This window comes from Hypomesus transpacificus, chromosome 14, assembly GCF_021917145.1.
Source record: "Hypomesus transpacificus isolate Combined female chromosome 14, fHypTra1, whole genome shotgun sequence".
In the NCBI taxonomy this organism is placed as follows: Eukaryota; Metazoa; Chordata; class Actinopteri; order Osmeriformes; family Osmeridae; genus Hypomesus; species Hypomesus transpacificus.
The window spans coordinates 6,056,790-6,081,058 of NC_061073.1; the positions used below are offsets into that span (position 1 = coordinate 6,056,790).

Here is a 24,269-nt window from a genome sequence, read left to right on the forward strand (position 1 = left end):
AATATATCTAAAAATGGCATGCAGGCTCAAGTCTTCAGATATGGCATGTATATTTTCAGGATGGACTGTTTTTGAATGTAAAGTTCATCTTATCTGCTATGTATACTAGTGTTCGGTCTGGACATTTAGCAGAGCCAGAGCCCTTACCTTGAAGCCAGTTCAAGGAGTTTTCTGTTTTCAGGGAGGTTCCATGGCCAAGGCTCTTGTAAATGATAGGTTCATTCCCCTGGAAATTACTGACCGTACCAGTGTACAGCTCACCCTCTACAATACAAGAAAAGGGGGGATGAAGAGTAAGACATATATAAACAAAACTTCAACCAACAAGATCAGCCTCTAGCTTATCCACAATAAGCCATTTTATCTACAACTCAGATGCTCTTCCCTGTACTTCTGTGAAGCATAAAAGAAACAAAAACGTTCATGCCATAAAGTCAAATAATTGGCATGGTTTTGTACTCTGCTGTTCGTATGTCTCGTGAGGAATTTGTCTCTGACAGTGGCTGATCCCACAGTGACCCTACCAGCCATGATGGCGGTGGACTTGTACTCTGGGTTGAAAGGGCATCGACTTCGTCCGTCCTCTGTCACAATCTCCCCCGTCTGGCTCCGTACCAGGGAGAAGTCTGCCGTGTTCTGAAGGACACACACAAGCACGCACAGCTTTGAGGGGAAAGTAGGGCTATAATCAACACTGACCGTTGCTGGATGGCTACATCCACAGCAGTGTCCTGAGCGGTGAACCGCAAGTGAGGGATGGGCCATCCCTCCACTCAGGTTTTCACATCCTTTTTTGCTATTTTGTATGATGGCCTTGTTTCTGCTCTATCTTGTCCACTGTAGCTGTCATTACAGTTGTATTTGGGACTGATGACGTGGATGGCAGCGCACAATGAGGAGGGTCTGTAGTTTCTCTCTGTGTGGGTTGAGGCTCACTTACGCAGATAAGATAGTACAGCTCCAAACTAGGAGGACAGGCCTGCTGAAATTCAGGGTCAGAAACAAGACAGCGTGTGCTCTGCCAAATTACTTTCTTGCCTCACGGTTGGACCTCCTGAATCTAAGTGGAGCAGAGGGGACACAGCGCTTCTTACGTAGGCCTGCATTCTCTGCCTGTCGATACATTTCCTAAATGGAAATATCAATGTTATGCCGCAGAGCCTAGGGGCCCCATCTGTGCATAGATCTTTAAAGGTACAGCACGCTTCCTCTCAGATCTGTCATTTCCTACGCATCTCAATCCAGCCTCAGGAGGAAAGTAGCGGCACCTTGACTGACAGAGGGAATCACATGGATAATTAGAGCTCTCAACAGCAGGACCTGGTGGGGCTGCACTGTACGTAGGCAACAGCTGCCGAAATCAAACACGCACTCACTATGTGCACACAGATGGGACTGAAGGCATAGGTTCCGCACACATATAGGTGAGTGCTGTTCAGCCGCAGTAAGATCTTGACGTAGTTGAAGCAGTCAATCTGCATTAAAGACACACAGAAAGAGAAAAGCATCAATAGGATTCATAAGTTTTGGATCATTCTTGTACAATCGGATCATCTAGAGTTACCCAGAAAATAGAGTGGATTGGCTCGTCGTTGGTCTGCAATCCACAGACATTTCCACATTACTCTTCCAGGAATGAACAGCTTGTAAACAGCCTAGGGGATCTTTAGGCAGCTACGTGCTGTGCCTGTGTGGCTGTCTTCAAGACTAAAGTGACTTAATCAAGATTACAGTCTATGAATTTCCCACACAATCAATTTAGTCATAAATTAATCATCCAGTTTAGTCACCTGATGATACTCCTCCAACACTGAGCGTATTGAGCTACAATTACCAGGTGAGTCAAGTTAGGGAGGGGGAGCAGGAGTGTGTGAGAAGGACCTAAGGCATCACTGCTGAATGGAAATGTACTAGTTCCGTGGAAACTTCTCAGGGCATAGGGACGCCACTGAGTCTATTTTCGGTGTTTTGCAGAAGAAAATAAAAACCCTGGAAGCCAGGTCATGGAAGTGTAAACACTGCATGTTGAGTTCCTCAGCACAAGTGTACTTCGGTACTCACTTGTAGGTTTTTGCCTTTGAAACCGCACTCATGTCTCTTGCTCTGTGGCGTGCTCCATGTCAGCTGTAGGAGAGCGAAGATATCATATGCATTCAAATTATACTTTTTAATTCTCCTGTTAAAAAAAGTTCAAATTCCTGAAATCAAACTGGGATCGAAACATTGGCAGACAAACGTTAGTGCAGACTCACATTCCTTTGGAGCTCGGCCCTGCCGATATCAGTGAGGTTGAGAGCAAAGAGAACCTCTCTAGCTCCCACATAGAGCATGTTATCTTCCTTGCTGAGGAGGATAGAGGTGTAATTGAAGACGCCATCTGCAGAGAATCTTTTGGCTGACCTCTCCTTTGCATCTGTAAAGGAAGGAGACAAAAATGGAGGTGGAAAGAGAGAAATACATTGAGTGGAGAAGAGCAAAGTGTCATAGAAATGTCCAGCAAAAGAAAAGTTGGACAAAGTTCTGATCCGAATGGCAGAGAACCATGAAAAATTCAGCCCAGAACTCTGAATACATTAGTTTGCGTGTGTGTGTGTCTGTTTGTGAGATTGTCAAGCGTGCCTGTGCAAGCACGCTCCAGTGTGCGTGTGTCTGTGTGTGGTCACAAAACATGATATGCTGCATGAAGACAGATGTTCTTTCTTAATCAGAGACACCGGCGTACCATGTCATTACTCGCACAGTGCCTGCAAGCTGTTTGTCTGTTGCCATGGCAATGACACGCTGTCTGGCTTGGCTGTGCCGTTGTGCCCGAGGTGACTGCATGGCCACTGGACGAGCTAGAGTGTGACACACGCAGTGGGCTCGTGCTCCACAGCTGATACTGTTGAATCGCTCAGATCTTGCCTCAGGAATTCCAGACGAAGGCAGCAGCTGGTGGAGTAACTGTGTGTTCAGTCAACTGTGTGTGTGTGTGTGTACGTGCATGGTACTAGAAGCAATACCCCCCCAGTGCAGTCACACTCTCTCATCACCTCTGACGGCTGCAGACAGAGAGAGAAAAAGAAAAAAGAGAAAAACAGAGATAAAGAGACAAACTGAGAGAGAGAGGCCAGCAAAGAGAGAGAAAGAGAGAGAGAAGATGAAAGAGAGAGAGAAAGCATTCTCTTTCTCATGCCACACTAAGACCCCTTCTAAACCCCTCATTCTTGCCTGCAGCCCAGTGACAAATCATGGAATCTCTTTGCAAGCCTTTCACACTGGTGTCTAAGCCCTAAATTCAGCTCACAGTTGCAGCCATGCTCAATGTCCTGTTAGCTGGCCTGGGCTTGACAGCATTCCAACCCAAGCTTAATATTGTAGCTAAAAGGACATGCTGCCCTAAAAACTTCATGCACATAAGCCTAATCATGATGTTCTAAGGATATGCAGGCCTGCCATGTATCAATTAAGTATGAGCCAAACCACTACAGAGGACAATTCCCAATCTCTGAGTGAGTGAACACCACTGAAACTGAGCAGGTGGCTGTGTGGTTCTCCTGCTAACCTGACATTACCCCATCCCAGAGGGCAGAGGGTTGGCAGAAACAACTTCCCTTGGGTAAACACAATAAAAGCAGTGCATCACCACAGCAACAGGGGGCCTTGTTACCACGAAATCCATCTAAGAACCACAAGAGGACCTCCCCTCCCCCTCCACACCCCTCCACACCCCTCCGCGTTCCCTCTTAGAGCTTTGGGCACATTTAACGGTGATTTACACAGGCAAAGACAAAGGCTAGCGTTTGAACCAAAACAAGGGCTTAGAAGGATTGGCACAGAGCAGGAAATCTACACGACGAGTCTCTGGAGTGCTAACTTTCTCCACTGTCATGCTCAGACATCAGTGCTTGGGGAACACACCATGAGGCATTTCATTGTGTATCATTCATGAGATGCGTGTGGGTTTTAAATAGTGGAAGGCTTTCCATTTATAATTTCAAGTAAACAATAATCACTCACGTCTATACATTGTGTCTGGCTGCGAGGACTGTGCTGTAAGAGTACATTACAGTACAACCTCTGAACACAGGTCTCTGACAAAATCCTGTTGTCTACAATCCACAAGAAGGTAGGCTTAAAACATACTTTTAATGGTTATTGGTCCTAGAGAAATCCTGTATCACTGTTCAAGAGTTCAATTGAATAGATATGGAACGCAAAAAGGAGAAAATAAAAGAACTACTGTAAGATAAGCCAGTATCACTGATTTGATTGATCAAATATGCTTCTGGAAATATGTATGATATGAGGATTTTGTAGAAGAGCCGTAAAAGTACATTTAAATTCTTTATGGAAAAGACTACCACGCAAAAAAAAAGAATTGACATTGAAGGGGAATTTTTGTTTAATCATCAAGAAGGTTCAACCTTTTTATCCCTTTTTCCGGTCATCTGGTAGAGTGACTGTACTACTGCACCATGGGACAGCAGTGAAACCCAACTAACCACAATGACCTCTTACAAACGGATATGATTTAGCAATAAAAGACGAGCTCTGGGATTGCAAACCTCCACACTGGAATGAACATTCTGTAGGTCAGAGACTCATGTCAGCGTTTCCAGGGCTGTGTGTCTGAGATCTGAACTTGCCCTATGCTCCTTTCCACACCGACCACAGCCTGGATTGTCATCTGGGCGTCTGAGGTTGACTGCCTGGGGGCCTTTCCATGACGGTGCAACCCAATAATGGGAAGAGTCTGGTCTGGTAAAGTGGAAGTACTCAGGAGAGAGGGTGAGAGAGATAGATAGAAAGAGAGTGCGAGAACGCAAGAGGAAAAAGAAAATAGAGCTGCAAATGTCTACTGGAGGTAGAGGGAGAGAGGGGGAAGTTATTAAGCGAGGGCAGGAAAGTGGGCACTGTGTAACAAGTTGAGAGCATCAACATATCATAACTAGTTTGCCCTCGCTTTGTTGAGCCCCCTCCCCCTCCAGCTGGCCCCTACAGGCTAGAACATTAAGTGTCCTGCCACAGCGCTCCACAAAGGACGACTTATCAAAGGGGATGCCACATTATTGAGGCCCACAATGTCAAAGACCAACAGGGGAAATCAAGCTAATAGATGCCACCAAATTGAACAGTAGCACACAGGAAGACCCATCTAAGAACCGAAACAAGTCTTTGTTCATCGTGCCGTCGTCTGACGATCTCCGTACACACGTTGAGGAAACAGCCAAGGAGAGCAGCTTGGATACGACAGTCCAACTGCTTTAGCTGCTGTCAAAGCAGGGTTTGTTTTCAAACATTCATTCGGAGGGGCATCCTGAACTGTATCACAGCTCCCAGACTCTGTTCCTCAGACAGGCTGAGGATCACATTCATCACAGTCCCTCTTTAACCTGCTGGCTGCTGCTGAAAGAGAGAGGCGCCGCCTAACACTCCTGCCAATCACACCTGCCAATCACACCTCTCCTTTCCTGTCTGTGGGTGCCAGCAGTTCTCCTCTCACCGTATCGCCATTCCCAGGCCCATGATCTCAGGCCGGGGGTAACTGAGAGAAGCTTTGTGTGGCTCACAGCACTTCCTGTGTGATCCCAATCCGCAGACACACAGGGGATTCTGGAGAACACACAATAAGAAGCAGTGAGGGGATGGCCTGGTCCTGGCAGCTGTAAGCAATGCTAGATCATTACCCTCATTATGCAATTAAATGCAATTTTTGTAAAATGACACTGCTAAATGGATTGTTGTATCCACCCTGCTTGGCTTGGTAATCTATTTAGGGGGAAATTAATTACTCTGTGGGCTTTTAGGGAACCCTCTTCAGTCTGTCGCAGTGGATTTCCCAACAGATCTGAGTCCAAAAAGGCACAAAGTTAATTACAGTCGTGGAACATCCTCTTTAAAGGCAGACGTGAAGTAATCTGTACTTCAGTGTTGGAGATGAAAGTGCTTACTGTCGGGCATTCAACGAAGGCAGGCTGATTCAATCATCAACATCCTTGATGGTGGTCTGTATCAGTGTTCACAGCTGTGTGTTCAAGTGTTGGAAATGTGTGTTGGAAACGGGTTGTTTTTGTTTATTCAGGAATCCAGAACTACACGGAAACACTGATGGCCTCTGAAAGGACCGTAAGTATCTCTGGGTCCCATCACTGGGCTCATTCGGCCAATGGAGACTAGCCCACAACAGAGCAGTCATCAGGGAACACTGAGAAATTTCCGGTAGGCTTGACAGTTGGCGTACGGGCCTCTATTGTACGTTCTTTAGCAAACTCCTTCATTCTCCTCCCATCTTCTCACACTCCTTCACAGCCCCCACTTCCTGTTTCATTAAGGATGCCATCATGACATCTTGCCAAATGTCACATACCACAGTGACAGTCCCTTCAATGTGGTAATGATATGTACTCTCTGTATTGACCCAACAGCTTTTTTACTGTGGAAGAAATTGGGATTTCCTGTGTACTTACATTATTCACTAATCAATAGAACTAGTCATTGGATATTAGTTAGTGTGTTCTCATGTAAGTTGGCTATTGATAAGAGTAGATTGTGTTTGTCAGGTTGAATAGATGTTCGGGGTCAGGAGAAAGTACTGTTGCGATGACGACAGGGATAGCTCCACCTATGATCTCTCTGCCCTGAGAATGGTCATGGGCTGGGATCTGTGAATCTCTTTCTCTGAGACTGTTGTAACGTCATTACTGCCTGACTGTCACTATCTATGTTTACATTCTTGTGCCCTATAAAAGATGGTCCTCCAGCTTCCAGAGCTGAGAGAGACATGATTGAGACCTAAGCCTGGTGTTGTGTTGTCATTTATTGTTAGAGGTCTGGTTCTCTCTATGTGCAGATTGATCATACTTATTAAAATCCAGAACTCAACTGAACTTAGTCACTACGTTAATGAAGAGACGGACAAAACACTTTCTTCATCAATCCACAGATGACCTGGAAACAAATCACATGTCTCTTTTGAGATCAAGGGAGCGCTTCAGTGTCCTGATGGCACATCTTTAAGGGATGTCTGATGTCCCATTTCCAGGCGCCTGTCTGTAAACATGGCCTAGATTTGCCTCCAAGAAGGAACACAAGGATACTTACATGGCGAGACCCCGCACATGACAAAAGGGATAAGCGGTAAGCGGTGCAAAACAAGGGTATCAGCTGCACAGACTTGGGCACAGCCTAGCACCGCAGATGTTAATCTAAGATGGAGCGAAGCCTATCACTCACACACACACACTGTGTACACATCCCGACACACACATACACACCTTCCCAATGAAAACATGATGGAGCAGCGCAAATCCAAACACGTTAAGCTACGTAAGCTAACCGTGCCTTGTCATGAGTTGACAGCTTACAAGTTTTCCATAGTGGCCAAAATGAAATCTATTGTCACTTTAACTGTAACCTGACAATCTAGCTCCGGTCACGTAAACACCCTCTTGACATTTCTGTGATAGCTGATAACAAGGGGTGACAAGTATTTTTATTCAGCCGTTACAGATGTGTAACTGTGCTTTTGAGTTGTCAGTATGTTTTAAGGGTGTGCAAGTCTGAGAAATAAACTATTTTACAGACATAAAAGTAATCCAGCCATTCAGAAAAAAGGGGGGTTACTGCATCTGTGGATGCCGCAATTATGCAACTATGCGTCCTAAGAGAATTATTCTGTGCGGTGGGGGAGAAAGGTTAATTGAAGATTAGGCTAAGCTACGGAAGGTGAAGTCATGGTTGGAGAGACGCAGGAGGACAATAACACTTTAAGACAGGGACAGCCAAAACAGACCAAACAGAACTCACCAATGATAAAAGCATCGTGCTGTTCAATATCTGTGGGTCTTTCTGCTCCACCTGTACCAGACTGGCACCCCACCCACCCTTACTCCTGGGGTGTGTGGTGGAATCATCTCCCCACCTCCATCAGAGATACTGACTGCCTCTTCACCTTCAAGAAAAGGCTAAAGACGCACTTGTTCCGGGAGTACACCAGCACTTACGAAAGATTTGTTGGATCAGATGTTGCTTTTTCGCAATGTATGCTTCATGTTTTGGCTGCCTGCAATGTTTGGGGCTATCTCGTTGTTTATAATCATTGACCAATGGACTTTTTGTAAAGCTCTCTCTTGGAAGTCGCTTTGGATAAATACATGTAAATGTACTCCACCCTTCCCATTTCATCTCTCATTTCTATTATGTCTCTATCAGCTAATGTATCAGCACCACAGTGATGAATTAAGCCACTTTTTGTTCTTGCTAATCAGTGGTAATCAGCTACAAACTATGATGACTGATAGTGCTGTGGACAGTACAGGGCCAGGGTAAAGGGGGGACAGACACGGCGGCATCTGGAATGCATTAAGACTTCAAGCCAAGAGGAGGGATTCACCATTAGATTCATTAGGCAAGCTGTGAGCCCGCTGTTTGTTTAGGGAACTGCATGCCTGGTCTCCCACTTGTTAGCATGATAGCAACAAATGGTAGGGCAGACACCATGGTGATGCTGGGAATTCCTGCTGTTCTAAACATGACCTTTGTGAGGTCGGGAAAGCAGTTTGATATTAGGTGGTGACTGTGTTAAAGAATATATAAAGAATCTATCAAGTTAAGCAAAGTATCTGCCAGAAATTAATGGATTCTCCCTGGATATTCATTAAGGCAAGAAGGGCAACAACAGGTTTTAAAGGGAATGGGAGACATATTTAATAAGAGAAAGAATCAAATTAAATTTATTTAGAAAGGAGGGGTGTTTCATCTGTAAACAACAGGGAAGCCTTCCCTAGGTAACATATAAACCGATTTCAATAGCGAAGGAATGCTGTTCTTGTTCTTCCATCTAGATCTTGACCCGGGTTCAACCATTACATCGTGTAGCACATTGTAAACCATGCTTTACTTGAGGACCTCTCCCTGACCCTGTCCTCTAGAGAGAGCAGAGCAGGAGCATCGCTAACATGTCATGACCTCATGTAGTCCCCTTGGTCTGAGTGCCTGTGGGGTTCTGGGCAGGCTTGCGTGACCACATGCTGTGTGTTTAAAGCCGGGCAGCGGGGAGATTGCCTCAACACCTTGGATGTCAGAGCGTGGATGGGATGAGGGGTGTTTTCACAAGGCCTGTCGACCGTGATTTATGACCCACTCCCTGGCGGATTGGCGAAACACTGGTCTCAACACTCGTGAGTTTCCAGATCCACGTTTTCACTTTTCAGTATCAAATAAAAGATGGATACTGCTGTGACCTTTGGACACACAGGTAAAACATAATATGTATAAAGTTTGTCACACAACACTCAAAATGGCATGCTGTTCTTTTGAAGAACACTGTATGCAGTATGAAACTGTTCTAGATCTATGTCTATAAACAGGGCTTTTGGTTCAGTGGAGCATACATATAGTCCAGATGCTTAGGTATCTAGTCCAGAACCCTCCCATACCTATGCAGTCCACACGCACACATTACAGTACAATAAGAAGCACTGTATTTTGTGCATCATGCTTCGCAGACTAGTTATCTCACTTGACATGATCATGTCATGTCATTCTGAATCACTTCAGTGGGAGCAACTCAACAGGCCTTAATGCAGTCCTGTAGGACAGGGATTGAGCACATTGTGATGCATGCGCTTGCTTTGCGGCTTCCAAATTAATTACGATCATTCTTATCTGAACGGAGGGCAGGGCCTCTGTCTTCAACTGTGCCGTGACTGCATGTTTGCTGTTGGAGAGCGGGATGAACAGATCAACAAGCTAAGTGAGCCAACGTAAACCGCTTAAAGGTGTCCCTTTAAATAGCATGCTTGCACACTAAGCTCTCTGGCATGGTCTGCATTAAGTCTGGGAACAAAAGAGGAGGGGAAAGCAGATGTAGTCTCTCCTCCCTGAACTCATGATCCTTCCTGATAGGCGCGTAATGAGAACCAGACGAATGTTCACACCATAACACACACAAATCCCCATTCATTATTCATGGTAGATTAGCTTCTTCATTAAGGCGGCAAAGGGGAGGAGGACAACGGGGGGGGGGGGGGGGGGGGGGGGGCATGTCCAGGAAAATGCCGTGTGGAGGAGCCACCATGAAGGAACGGTCTAACGGTCTAACCCTCTTCATGGATCCAAAGGAAGGAGAGCCAGCAGGCTCAGATGTCCAGGCAGGACAGGAGGATGGGGGAGGGGCAGTCCAGACCCCTGTGCCTTGTAGCTGTGGGTGTCGCCTTGTAATCACAGTACAATAAACATGGACAGACACAGAAGGCAAGGGCGGACGCACCAGTGAGGATGCGTCCATGCCAAGCCAAGCTCCAACTGTCAAGCCCCTAGCTATCTGCCTCCCCAGCATTATACACACAAGCTCTGGTTTCCCCACCAGGAAAATGGCTTGTCTACCAGTGGAAGCTACTATATAACAATGGAATCTGCTGTTGGTCATAACTTCATAGGCCTCAGCTAACTCCATCTCCTCAGGTTCTGTGCTGGTCATTGAAGTCTATTGTGTGTTTAAATGTCCATGGAACCAAACATTTGTGCTAGTTTTAGTGCTCCATTCAGCTTGTAAATGCTTATGATCGTAACAGGGTAACTGCATGGTGTGAGACCGAGGGCTGTAACTAGCAAGACTCTCAAAGTATAAAAGCGCAAAGTCACTTTTAAACTGAACTGTATACTCGGGTTGTAAAAAGATGGCTAATAGGTTGACAGAGCATGAGCATTAACTTGCTCATAGGTCTGCATTTCCCAATGCCACTGACAATGTTTATGATAATTCCAATCCATGGCATTATATAAAACAATACAACGGGTTAGGGAGAAACTCTTTACATAACCCTTTTCACTGGAAAAACTGAGTGGGCCGGTGAAAAGTTGAGTTTGACATGCTTTATGGTTGTGTTCCAAGATTGTTGTCTCACCCCAAAAGCAATTTCTTTATGTATGTCAGAACACGAAGGAGTGTGTGAGCATGAAGGGTCGGTCTTTTCTCTGGGAGACGAATGGCAAGTTCTATTGTGAAATGCTCTGTCTGAAACTTGTTTTGTGGAGGCTGGCAGGTGAGAGAGATTACCTGGTGCTATAGAGTTCCTCTAGCACAGGGGAGGCAGGCTGAGACAGGCAGAGCCCCATCCCCACCAACCTCCATGCTGGCTGACCAGCTCAAATCCCTGCCTGGCCTCACAGAACCAGGCAACCCACCAGAGGCTTAGCCTTAATCCAGATGCAGATATTTTGACAACGAAATCTCAGCAAACTCCTTCTCTTGAAACTCATATGTTTGTTATTAATGATGCCAAAGGATGAGTCACTGATCCAGGTACCAGGTATCCAGGGTAGGTTCACTTGCATCACCTGCATAATACAACCAAATTGAAGATGTACATATTCAAAATGATGATTCCGACACGGTGTCAACTAACTGCTAAATGACTAAATGTAAATTAGTGTTAGCGTAACAGGAAAACAACAAAAGAGACCCCTGTATGCTAGTGGAGACTCTGATATGTTACCCTGAGCGGGTCTAACAGCACAATGGCCTTGTTCATAAAGTAATTCCCTCTGACCTGTGGAAACTTGACAGAGCCACCCTGACGGAGCTGAAATTCATGGTTCGGGATTTAGCTAGCTTTACAGGCGTTAAGGTTTAGACAAACATAAATTGCATACTTCAGTACTTGAAGTAGCCTAGTTCATTTTGCAGAGCCAGTCTGAACGTTCATTCACTTTCTCGGGACACTGACTGATAAAATGTTCAACAATCAATGAAGTCAAACATTGGGAACTGAAAGCCATCAATGTGTGTGCCTACATAGTTGATACAATTTAGAAAGCACGCATTTAAGGCATAGACTACGGTGCCTTGAACTGAGTAACAATAAATAATCATTGTAGACATTGTAGACAGGGACTGCTCGTAGCGAGAGTATTGCTGTACTAGACTGGCAGAAACATTGCAGCAGTGCTGCACTTACGTAAACATGCTGCTTCACCTCTGTCTAGCCGAGAACACAGCCCTACTCAACAGAGCCAGTTGCGGCTGAGAGATCTGCTCTGGTCTGTCTGCTTATCAACACCTCATCCAACACCACTGTCTGTTTAAAGTACCCCACAAAGCCCTGGGTGAGCCCCAGGCACCTCCAGAGCTCTCAACGCCCCCGGAAGACCCAGGCGAGCCCCCACACTACACTTATTTATAGTACCAGCCCCTGGGAGCCTGCTCTCTTACACTCTCCAGTAAATGGATGATCTGAGCACTCGGGTCAGTGAAGGGGGCACGGTGTCAGGGTAAACACACAGGCCTCTGTCTTTGTTTTGTTTTTTCCGAGGAATTCTGGTGTTTCTCACTGTGACCGGTCCTGACAGAGAGGACGCACACAGCGGCTCGCAGGACTGAGGAGACACATCCCCCTCAGGACTCGTAGCATAACCACTCAGAAGGCTGACAACACTTACTGTAGGAGAAGCTGAGGCGAGGAGTGACATCGTGTTGGGGCGCAGCTGGGTGAACAAAGACAGTCAGTAGGAGCGTCAGGGCCGGTACACAGAGCAAGGCCATACTTATTGTCCACATGGCTCCTCAATGCTGCCAGCCAACTCGCACGGTATGCCTTTCAGGATTTGGGGGAATTCATGAAGAGCGTCTCTCCGTGTTTATTTTCCCTGCGTGTCGTTCTGGAGTTCTGCGTTGCCTGAAAGGGGGGGACCTGTGTGCAGTTGTGAAAGCGAAGTTGGAGGAAACTCCTTCTAGTGGTAGACAACACCAGGTGAGGAATAATGATCTTTGACCCCACTATGAGCCTCCCAGGACAGCCAGCCTCGTGAAATCAGCTTCGGTGCACACACCCCAGGGTTCTCCGCCGAGATCTGTAAACACACAAAAAACAACATTTGTTGACATGGGTGTACAGTAAACACCAACTCTCAGGGTTTCTCTCCTTATCGTGGAACGTTTCTTGGTAAAAACATTCCGTACGCACACAGGTTTCAGCTCCAACAAAGACTGTGGCTGCAAGGTCACAGGCCGGAGTGCTCCTATCTCTTTTGTTTAATTTCGGCTTGTGATACAAACAAGTACGTATGAGAGCATGTGGGCAGTATTGTTTTTCTTGCCTGTGGCCATGTCTGCACGTCTGTGAATGGGCAGTGTCCTCTTTCCCTCGATGGAAACAAACATGCCATCTGTCCTCTTAAAAGTCACATTAGTCAAGATCATATCTGACAGCGAGAGAGAAACACAGGCTGCCCTGACATTTCACAACACGTCCTATCCAACCAAAGGTTACTATGGCTCTACTACTATAACGTCTCTCAAATGTGATCTTGTGATCATGAATGTGTATCATTATGTTAAGGACACACTTTACGATAAACGGCACATTTGCTTTGTGGTAAGCAAGCATTGTACTTTGTGAGATAAAAAAAAAGTAATTTGAAACTCTCAGGTTGTCACTAGTGGGTGCGTCACTAATGTAATAGGAGTAGGCCATGGTTCTTGGAGACATCAGTTGGTATCTTGTTCAGGACAATGAAAGTCTGTCCATTTCAGGTGAGGGCTAATATAAGAGACACTATTCTGGAATGGAAACTCACCAAATCTGTGACATGATTGAATGAATGAGCAGAAATACAAAATAACAAAAGTACAGTATTGGGAATGAACTGGTGCAGTATCCTCCACCAGTGATTACTGACAGAAGACATATGGTAATGTGTTTGTTCATCGTGATTCAAATACTCTTGCAGTGCATCAAATAATTTTTTATTGTGTCTGCTGTCTATTATAACCCACTAAAAAACCTATTAAGGGAAATTAGAACAACTGAGGTTTGTGGTGGGGTAACTGAAATGATCTAAAACCCATGGGAGAAGTCTATGTGATTAAAGATTTGTTTGCACACAGCTTTACCAAGTCTAAAATCAATATGGATCTATAATAATAAATCTTCTTTGTGCTTGCCAAGACCAAAGTTAGACACAAACTAACCGTTGTTCCCACATCTCAAACAATGAGACATTTACCACAACAAAACCGAGAGACTTACTGTATAAAGGTGTTACGTGTTGCGTATGCAAAGGGACAGGCCTCTATACGTAGTGACAGAATTGAACTGGATACACACATCCCCACTGCATCTGCTCAGCTTAATGGGGTGGTTTCAATGACTGTCGCCCCAGGGGGAGGACCTTAAATACATTCAAGGCAGGGTCAGTTACGCTGGATCAGTCAATGCCAAATACTCGTAGAACTATTTTTGACTTCTTTCCGAGGCCCAGTCAAATTAGTGATCCTGATACTAGTGGGGACACTAAGCATCCTGGGAAAGGGGTGTGGCCGAGAGGACTATAGGCTACACAAGGACCAGGAAATCCATGAATGAAACAAACGTGATTACATCACAGGGAGACAACTGCACAGCCATTTAAATCATGGCACATGTGTTTAGGAATAACAGAGTGCAAACAGGGCGATGTGGAGTATCTCCTTTCTGAGAGAGCTACCTGTCACCATCCATACAGTACTACAAGAAAAGGGTGCCTTACAAGGATATGTGTTATCCGATGACTCTGGTAGAGCACAATAAGTGGTGATAGAACTGTATCAATGTCAGAAACTCCCTAAGGTTCAGAAACCCAGAATCCCACCCCCCACCCCTGTGTGTAACCTCACAAGGGTCCCCTCTTACTGAATATCCTAAATTCATCAAGATCAAGATCACCATTTTAAAAATCTAGGCCAAATCTCTGCCCACATTCAGAACCCAAACTGGCCAAGTTAAAGCCATTTTTCTGCTAAACTTTGCGTGAAATGTGGCACGTGATATTCAGGGATGTGGAGAGGAAGGCTGTCGCATTAGCTGTCACTTCATTAGTCTCTCCTGTTGGTTGAGACTGGAAGCTAGGTCCCATTCTTGCAATGTGCATGGGAGGCTTTGTAAAGTTTGTGTGACAGCCTGGCAAAAGCAGACTCCTTTATGTATCATGGAAGTTTGCTGAGGCACGTGGAGGGGCAAGGGGGGAAACCAGGGCGTTCGACAGCAAGATTTATAGGCAACTCCCAAACTCTGTCAAACTCTTCTTTCTTCTTTATAAGTTTGAGTTATCTCCCCAATGCCTTACTATAACTTCAAAGACAACACATAACATAACCCTTTAATGGTTCTAAAAATGACCCTAACAATGAGATAAAAACTATGTATTGGTAATAGTAACAGAGGGAAAGGGAGGTGACCATAAATCGTTCCTCCCTCACTGTTAAATTAAGTGTCGGTATAACTCTGGGGGCAACAGGAGAACAGGCACTGGGGGAGAACAATTCATTCACAACCCAACACAGACGTATGAAGAAGCTCAATGGAGTCGTGTTACTGTGGAGAGTGAAGTTCAGCTGATTCCTTGCTAGCTACCTCAGAGTTTCTGCGTTATATTATCTTTGGAAACGTGTTTTCGTTTATTTAAAGAGCCATAAAATGTTAGTGGTTGAGTGACGTGAGTTCATTCAAAATAGGGTGGTGCCTTCAGGCAAATTAGATTTAGGCATTAAATACTAACAAATGTTGCCTAATACGTTAGAGAAATTGATATTCCAGATATAGCCTTGTATCCTTCCCACTGTCAAAATAACTCACATAGGGGTCTGACGCACAAGAGGAAATAAGACTTATATTTGAACAAACTGGGTAATTCCCTCTACTACTCTACTAACTCATCAGCAATTTCCTGGAATATGTATCCTGGCATAATACACAGTGTACAGTACATTGCTGCACTGCAAATTCTGTCAATGAATAGCAATAGATATGAGGTTCCGAGGCCAATAAAAAGCAATACTTCTACAGCAACAGAAACAGGTGGTGTGACTATCAGGTTTGCCATTCGAGTGGAGGGAGGGAAAAGGGGGGACGGGTCAAGGTTTCTTGAATTCCACTCCATGTCTGTTGACTGGAAACGTGTTGACTGATAAATAAGACCTCTCTGGCATGTCAGTCATCCGTAAACACACCTGTACACCCAAGCAGTAACACCGCTTGGGCGGCCTCCACCACCTGCTTCCAGATGTGGTCTTTAGCCTGGGACCAACAATCCCCCGTGCCCTCTTCATCACCCAACCCTTAAGGGGATTCTCTTGTGTGTATCAGCACTTGTGTAGTCGATGTGTCTGACTGTCTGGGGGGTCGGAAATGGGAGAAGGCAGCAGTGTGTACTGTGTGAACACAGCCTCACCCACCTCCTTGTGTAGAAGATCAGTAATGACTACACTTCTGAGGCAACACTTCAGGGCTCTTTCAGTACCAGTCACCGACATCTACAGATACCAGGGAGCAAGAGAACATTTATGTCCAGTGAGCTTCAGTATCGGGGTCAGAGTGATTCACAATAACAAAGCACTTTCCATAATTACCTAGCATGATTCATGGACACATGCTTTTTTGTTTTCTTTTGGAACGGGTATACAGACCCCCCCTCAGGTAACTTTGCAGCCAATCTCTGTGATGAGGTGACTAAAGTGCCATGTGTTTGGCCCAGTCCCCAGGCCCAGTTTAGAATAATTAATGGCTCATTCATCCCTGAGTGAACCATCCAGCGGTAATTATGACCATATGCTATTTCTAAGACCTTTAATTGCCTAATTAAAGTCTTATTAACTACTGAAAAGAGATAGGGGACATCTTGAACTTAAGGTTTGTGAGGGTAAAATTCATCAAGCTCTCTCCACTACTGGGACTTTTGACACATGGTCAGTAATTCTTAATTTCATCAGCACTGCTGACGAGATAAAAACCTTTACATTTGAGGCCATCGGCCACTGAGAGGGCATTGATAGATTAATGTAATATATGGCTGTGAAAGTGGACTATTTCATTTCAGGATATTTCATCACCTGTGTCTTTGAAACCAGCATGAGTTTCTAAATCACCCAGTGCTCAAAAGTGAAAATATTTGAAATGGTATTCCATTTCATTCCATTTCCCCTCTGCGTAAATTTCCATAACAGATGTGGAGCCAGCACAAGCAGCTTGCTGATGAAATGTATAGTAGCAGTGCTGCATCTGTATCCAGGCCTGCTATCACTATCAGCTCTGTGGAGGGTGGAAGGACGCCAGCAGGGGATCCTCTTCACAGACAGCCTTGTGCATTAATCCCACAGATGCTGAGGGTAGGGGTAAAGGGGCTGGGGTGTGTGTTTTTGCTCAGATACCTGTGAGGGGAAAGCAAAGTGAAAGGACTTCTTTGAAGCGTTTCCCAGAAATAATCTGTATCTCAAAGCTTGATTAGATGTATGCATTGTTATAAAAGTGGAACAAAAAACCTGTCCAAACAATAACATTCATAGAGGTTTATCTTTCATGGAGTGTGAACTAAGAGAGAGTAAATTGGCACTCCTTGGCTCTCTCCCTTTTGCAGCCAAGATGTATTTTTCCTGGCACTGGGGCCAAATCTCCCTGTCATGACACATCAGATCAGGTCTAAACCCAGATTAAAACCCTTTGTGTGTTGTCATGCATAATGTTTCAAAACAAAGTGGATTTATATGCTGAGTTACTGAGCAAAACTATGGAGATGTTAGAGGGGGAGGATCCAGTTTTTTGCCATATCAATGCTGTATTCTAAGCTGTTCTACTTTTGAGAAGTGGCCTGTCGATTTTCTGGAAGTGGCCTGATTCTTTTATTCTGTGTGTTTCCTTCTGGTCACACCTAGTATTGTGGCAAGCAACACCTATACTTCCGTTTCAGCGAAACATGAGGATCCAGGGCTATTTGATATGTCTTCTGTGTGTTCTATATTGTGTGAGAACAATGCTGTGAGTTTAATAACAGGTGACCCTGAGAGTTTACTCCATTGGCTAATAATTAAAGTTCACATGCATTCAGTACAATTCATATGCTCTTCCCTCAATAAGCAATAGCATCAAACCTTCCCATAATTGCCCTTTTCACGGCAATGCAAAATTGCAAATGACATTTTTACTTTTGTGAGATTTGATTATATAATCAACTGTATGAAAGCATGCTGTGGGTTATACATCACCTCTTGAGATGTCCATCAACAGCTGTTAGAAAAGTAAAAATCTTTCCATTATTTTGGCTATAAGAGTCCTTAACAGGAGGGCTGGATTCACCAAAAATACCTCATAAAGTCAACCCCATCTAGAATGCTGCCAACAGGCCTAAATACTTCCAGACTGCTATGACCTTACAATAAGTTCAATTCGTAAAGTCTATATTGGAGGGTATCCAACAAAATGCCAGTTAATACTGTATGAATATCAAAGCTAAATGTGACACTGATTCAGTCATTCCAAACGAAAATAAAGCAAAAATTAAAAGTAGGCAGTCTGAATGCAGTACAATGACCCTTGAAAGGTGCCTCTGCAAAAACGTCCACGGCGTGCTGTTTAAGAGATCTAACTGAGCAGTTTTTATGAGGAGTTATGCCGTCGCTGAGATACAGGTAAAGAGCTGATAAAGTCTTAGCTGTTGTAAGTAGGTCAGGCCTGTTTAAACACTTGCTCCTGTACTGCATGGCTCCAATTGTTTTGAATTATCCCACTTCTTTCCTTCTTTTTTTATTGTGTTTGAATTTTGACCCTGATAAAATGAAGCCTGATAACTGCTATAACTTTCTCTATGGAAATACGCTGTATGACAGTTCAGTCCAAACTGAATGTGAAACTTTATCCCAAGTTTGACTTCAAAACACAATGAACTTGTATAGACAACATACAAACACTACATTGACCTGCAAAAACAACATTACAGATGCTTGGAACGAGACTCCCTTTTGGAATAGTAATACAACCTGCAGTCCAGCCACCTAATCTGAAGGGCATGCTCTTCATTCCTCAGCCTGTAACTAGTTGAAAGACAAGCAGGCTGGAGAATGCGTTCCCAACTTCTCCTTTAAAATGGATTAGGATGGGATGGCACTCCTAAAAAAGCTGTAAACAAAGCAACGAGGCTGCTATCACTTCTTGTCCATAGAGAGAAGAGTTGCACGCATTCCAGTATCTTAGAGGCAAACACAGAGGCTACTGGGCAGGGTGCTGAACTCATCCATCACTGTGTAAGGCTGATAAAGCGATCAGAATGTTGTCTCCTCCTATCGCCTTCCCTCTCACACCTTTCTCACACACCAGTTGGATGGGGTGGAGGGGGAAGAAGGAGAGGAGACCCCCCCCCCTCTCGCCTCCTTTTCTCTTCTCCATCCCTCCATCACCAACCTAAGGCTGTTCCTGCCAGAAGTCTTTACCCCCTCATCCATCTCGGAACATGTCCTCCCCACTGCACTGTTGTTCCTGGTGTCTACGAAAACACAGTAGCCAGACCAGCACGGCCATCGATCAGTTGCACCAAACTCTGCAGATCTCATAATATAGCATTTCAGATTGCAGATTACGGAGGTGCAGCTCTGCTGTGAAGCCACGTGTGGTCTCCAAAGGAAACCCTGTGGAAACTGAAATCAAATCAAACGAAAACACTGGGGGGAAAACAGCATCACCGTACCTAATACAATACACAGCAGTTGTGGTGCTTGCTCTTGTTTGTAACAGAAAGAAGGGGAATGGAGATGCACAGGTCTGTGGCTGACCAGAACTTGATTACTCTAGAGAATTTGCACACAGCTAAAATGTCAGAAGAGCTTCAGAATGGTGACTCCTGAGGGTGCAGACTGCTCTCCCTTCATAGTCTGGCTGGACTCTGTACGATAAGAAGCTTCTTTGGGCTGCTGGAGGCACAGAATTTCCAGAAGCACTTTCATGAAGAAATCCCGAAGTACGTTGCAGTACAAAGATTGTTGTCGGATATTCTTCAGAAACCAGGTTCAGATTATCCATTTAAGTAAGATATGCACATTTACAGGACCAATGCAACTGTAAAGATTCAACCCTCTGAGGTAGAGGCCTGAGGCTGTTCTGGATCCTCTGCCTTGCCCCTGGCTACTGGCTCAACATGTGTGGAGGGATGATATGGGGCCCCAGCTAACAGCTCCTTCTTGTTTTTATCTGGCAAACACACAGACATTTTGAGTGGTCTGGATGGGGGTAGGGGTGGGTCCCCTATGTGAGGTCTATGGGAGGGTGTTTGCCCTCCACATTCAGTGACCTCACTTGTAGAGATCAATGACGGGCTGCACATTCCTGAGTGTAAAGATTCAGAGGTTACCAAGACGTCGGCATCCTAGTTATCCGAGCCATGTTGTGAATCCTTTGCAACACAGATATTTAGGGCAAATTCCAATCAATGGTATCCACCATCTTAGACAACCAGGTTTGACCCTTGAGGGCAGCTTGGCTTGAAGTCCATCAGAGGGCAGGGTCTTATCACTCAAATGGTTATCCTGTTAGACATGCAATCCCAATAGATTTGTGGTTTACTAGGTCCTCTGTTAACTTGTGCATTATCAATTAGTCAATTTGTTTTTTTCTCTTAACATTGTATATTAAAATGTTCCCTTGATCATTGAGCAAATAGTTTGAAACTCTGATCGCTTGCTCTAGTTAACCAAACTGGCATAGGATGGGGATTAGCAGTATATCAGATGACAGTGCAACTGTAGAGATACACAGGCAAATCTCCTGGGTCAGAGGGTGTGAGTGAATCCTCACTGTGCAGTAGGTGTGAAGTCACCATTTGGACTGCTTTAAATACAGTATCAGCCCTGATCTTGGTGTCAAAAAGCCATATTTGGGTAGTTGTTGGAGGCTCGCGGCTCTGGATCTGCACCAGTTGGTTAATGAACGACCTTCTGCAATATGAACAGTCATATTGCACTCTTATTAACAGTCATATTGCACTCTTATTTTATTTAACATCTCATTTTATATTTTAGATCTTACATTGTATAATATTGTTTTAGAATTATTTAGACTGTTGTCCTTTTTATACTTTTTATATTTAAGATCTTATATGTTTATTGTATGCACCTTCCTGCCACAGAAAATTCCTTGTTTATGTGAACTTACATGGCGAATAAAGCTCATTCTGATTCAAATTCAAGAGGCTCCTTGACATTCTTCCAGCCATTGTTTGCTGTGAAAGGCCCACACAGGAGAGCGTGTTAGATTCAATCAGTCCTGACGCGTCCACACAGAGGCCTGGGCCCTGAGACGGCCTGGATGCATGGAGGTGGGAGTTGATATCATGGAGAGATGAGAGTGAAATTATCTGTTCCAGGAAAGCCTCAGTGATCTTAAAGAGCCCACAGAGCATCAACATCCTTTGACAGCTTCACCTGGTTTCACAACTTTGGAGGTCAAGGCTTGTCTGCTGCGACGTCACCAAACAGACGGCTTTGATTGCATCAATGCCAGTGAGGAATGAGCGGGATAAGACACGACTAAGACCAACTATTTTGTCAATTCAACTAAAGTCAAATAAAATGTGGCTATGAGTTTTGGAAAAAAAGAAAAAAAATGGGAGATATTATTAAAGTAAATCAATCACGAAGATTATATTGAGAGTAGTCAGTACTAGAGTAGCTTCAGGTTTAAAAAGAGACTCACAGTCTAATCCTAATCGTAACATTTTGTCTACAAAAGTTAACTCATTTGATCAGAGGAAGAGTACAGAAATTATGGTGGCCGAGCGGTTAGGGAATTGGGCTAGTAATCTAAAGGTTTGTATTTTTGGTGAAGTTCGATTCCCGGCCACACCAAATGACATTGTGTCCATAGGCAAGGCACTTCACCCTACTTGCCTTGGGGTCTAAATGTAGACATACCTCAGACAATGAACATATTTGGAGAAATGTAAGGCAATTTCACAAACATTATCTCCTGAATATATTTCAGGTTTTAGAAGCATAAACATTGCATACTAGACAGTTCTGTTTCTCAGTCAAATAAAAGGGTTATTTTAGTTCATATGTGCTAAATGTAAGCCCGTAAACTGTTACATTTACATACTCCAAGTCCAAATAAGTGTGGGAACAGTGTTAGTCAGGCTAAAGCAGAGCCTCTTTGAGAGGCAGTATGAAGATATCTTAGTGACCTGAACCAATCAGACCATACGCCCTCTCTTCTGTCGACCATCGCCGGCAGCAGTGGGGAGAAATGAGAATCAAAGTCAACAGTGTTAGTTCCTGTGAGCTGCTACCTGCATGCTAAGCAGCTTCACCCTGCCAGATGTCTGGCCCAACACCATATCTGTATCAGTCTCCCAGTCTGCCCAGGTGCTGGTGGACACCTGCCAGAGGGGATGAGAGGATGCTGGGCCTGCCTCCCACACACTGCAGAAAGCCACAGCGATGGGATGTTTTGTTTTTTTATTTTTACACAGAAGATGTTTTACACTGTGTCTTAATATATCCCATCTTTGATCCACTCGGATGAATTATTCAGCCTAGAGTGTACTGTCCGGGACTCTCACCGAAATCATGCTTGTGATGGGTTACAGGCTTTCACGACAAGAAGCTTTTAGACTGTCACTGTTTGACCGTCAGAGCTCCACTCCAGCTCTGTCTCTCTCTGTTTAGAGTGTTTAATGTACTGTATACCGGTTGCAAAACATTAGGCAAAGAGGCATGTTATCATGCTGTGAAACAGTTTAATATCTGTTTGCATGCAAAGACTGAAACAGATTATGGAGGGAAGAGACACTGTGTGCCAAGTTTTCCTAATTGTGTCAATAGTTATGTGCTAATCTAATACAAGACTAACGGTGCGTGTCCACTACAGCGTCGCGGAGCGTCGCGGAGCGTCGCGGAGCGTCGCGGAGCGTCGGCTTCCAATCCATTTTCAATGAAACTCCGCGCCGCTGTAGTGGACACGCACGGTAATTCAAGTCAAGGCCTGTCAGCATTACCATGAAAAGGGATTTTGGGGGTTTGGGCAAGGGGTAAAAATATTTGGAGGGGTATGTCCTAACCATCCAGTTAGATGTCAGGTAGAGGGCAGAGGGAAGAGGAGAGCAGAGAGCTGTACATGTCCTCTATTCATTAAACAGCAATACATAGAGGAAGACAGAGAGGAGAGAGGAGGGGTGGGGGAGTAGGGTTGCACTGGGACCTGCACACTCCTCATCCACTCACTCACATATTCCTCTGTTTGGGCATTCCAGCTATGCGTGACATGCTCACATCCCAGCATCCCTTCCTGCCTGTTCTTCACTGTGCTCATCTCTCACTCCTAGCTCTGTGAACGGGACAGCTAAACACGTCACACTATACTCTCTATTACCGTCAGTCAAGGTTATGAAAGTACAGTGTATTTCAGCCATGTAATATCAACACTTTATGCACTTTTAATCAAAGGGTCTGCTTCCATAGAAACCCTATGAATCCAGTGTCTTGGTTCCCTCAAGTAATCCGGGGTTTGTTTACAGAGAGTAAGCATGCTCTGATCAGTGGGCAGCAGTAGTCTATATGGGAGGGTCAGTAGCGCCTTTGGTGGACTAAAGAACCCAACCTGGAATGTTGAGAGATATGATATCACCACAGAAGGGAAGGAACAACCTGCCGACTCCTTACTCGTCTCACGTTGGTGTCGCAAACGCCACACATACAAAAACACACAGACGCAGTTTCGACGTGTACCACTGTGTTCATTTTTACCGCACACATTTACAGAGAGAGAGAGGTACAGACATCCACATTCCGCCGGCCCTGTTTAAAATAGCAGCGTGTAATGCATGTAACATGGACATGCCAGAGGAACAGGTGTGAAGTGGAGGGTGACTGACGCCGACCGCTGAAATTTTTTTTCCGATTCTCATGCGGACGCGCTAAGAAACGCTGATGCAAGCGTCCACACATTCCACACGTTTTCTCCAAACGATTCCGCCAGTGTACATGAACAGTAAAGATCCACGCAACCCTAGACACCTAGTCCACAAGTGGAGTGTTTTTAAGCGTGTCTCCCAAAGGTTGAAAGGCCCGTCTGAGTGGGTCTAGGAGACAGGCGAGCAAACACAGCTACCTGGCTAAGTTCCATGTCCCCAGTCACTTCCCGCATCTCATCGCTGCTTGAACTGGGAAAAACACAAGAGGCTGCTGTGCTCACAGAATGATTGTTTTTTAGTTCCCATCAGCAAACTTACAGTAACAGGACTCCTTGAAGGCCCTAGTTGAACCATCGGGTTGTAAGCGACTGGCCATTCTTCGGCCGATCCTCTTGACTTCCCACGCCGACAGTCAGCCAACTGCATAAAATTCACTGGCATGAAGTGCCATATGACAGAAGGGATCTGTTCACAGACATCTTATCTAGAGAAGTGTTCTACTACTAAAACGCGGAATACTACTGAGGTAGTGCAATGTGAGACTGAAGTTTGTTTACATTCCTTGTTTTACTACTGCACTG

General features: G+C 44.8%; 1 protein-coding gene across 2 annotated transcripts in view; it reads right to left on the reverse strand.

Moving 5' to 3' along the window:
• sema4ba (sema domain, immunoglobulin domain (Ig), transmembrane domain (TM) and short cytoplasmic domain, (semaphorin) 4Ba) overlaps positions 1-24,269 on the reverse strand; it is a 35,910-nt gene that overhangs the window by 9,023 nt on the left and 2,618 nt on the right. Inside the window, exons 3-9 of one of the 2 annotated variants that reach the window (XM_047035017.1) lie at positions 24,007-24,108; positions 12,424-12,834; positions 2,253-2,413; positions 2,062-2,124; positions 1,377-1,475; positions 525-636; positions 148-264 (exon numbers count right to left, since the gene is read on the reverse strand). In XM_047035017.1, the coding sequence (XP_046890973.1) occupies positions 148-264; positions 525-636; positions 1,377-1,475; positions 2,062-2,124; positions 2,253-2,413; positions 12,424-12,541 (670 nt within the window). In that variant the 5' untranslated portion in view covers positions 12,542-12,834; positions 24,007-24,108. The remainder of the gene's footprint in view (positions 1-147; positions 265-524; positions 637-1,376; positions 1,476-2,061; positions 2,125-2,252; positions 2,414-12,423; positions 12,835-24,006; positions 24,109-24,269) is intronic. The other variant, XM_047035016.1, reaches the window with a different exon arrangement.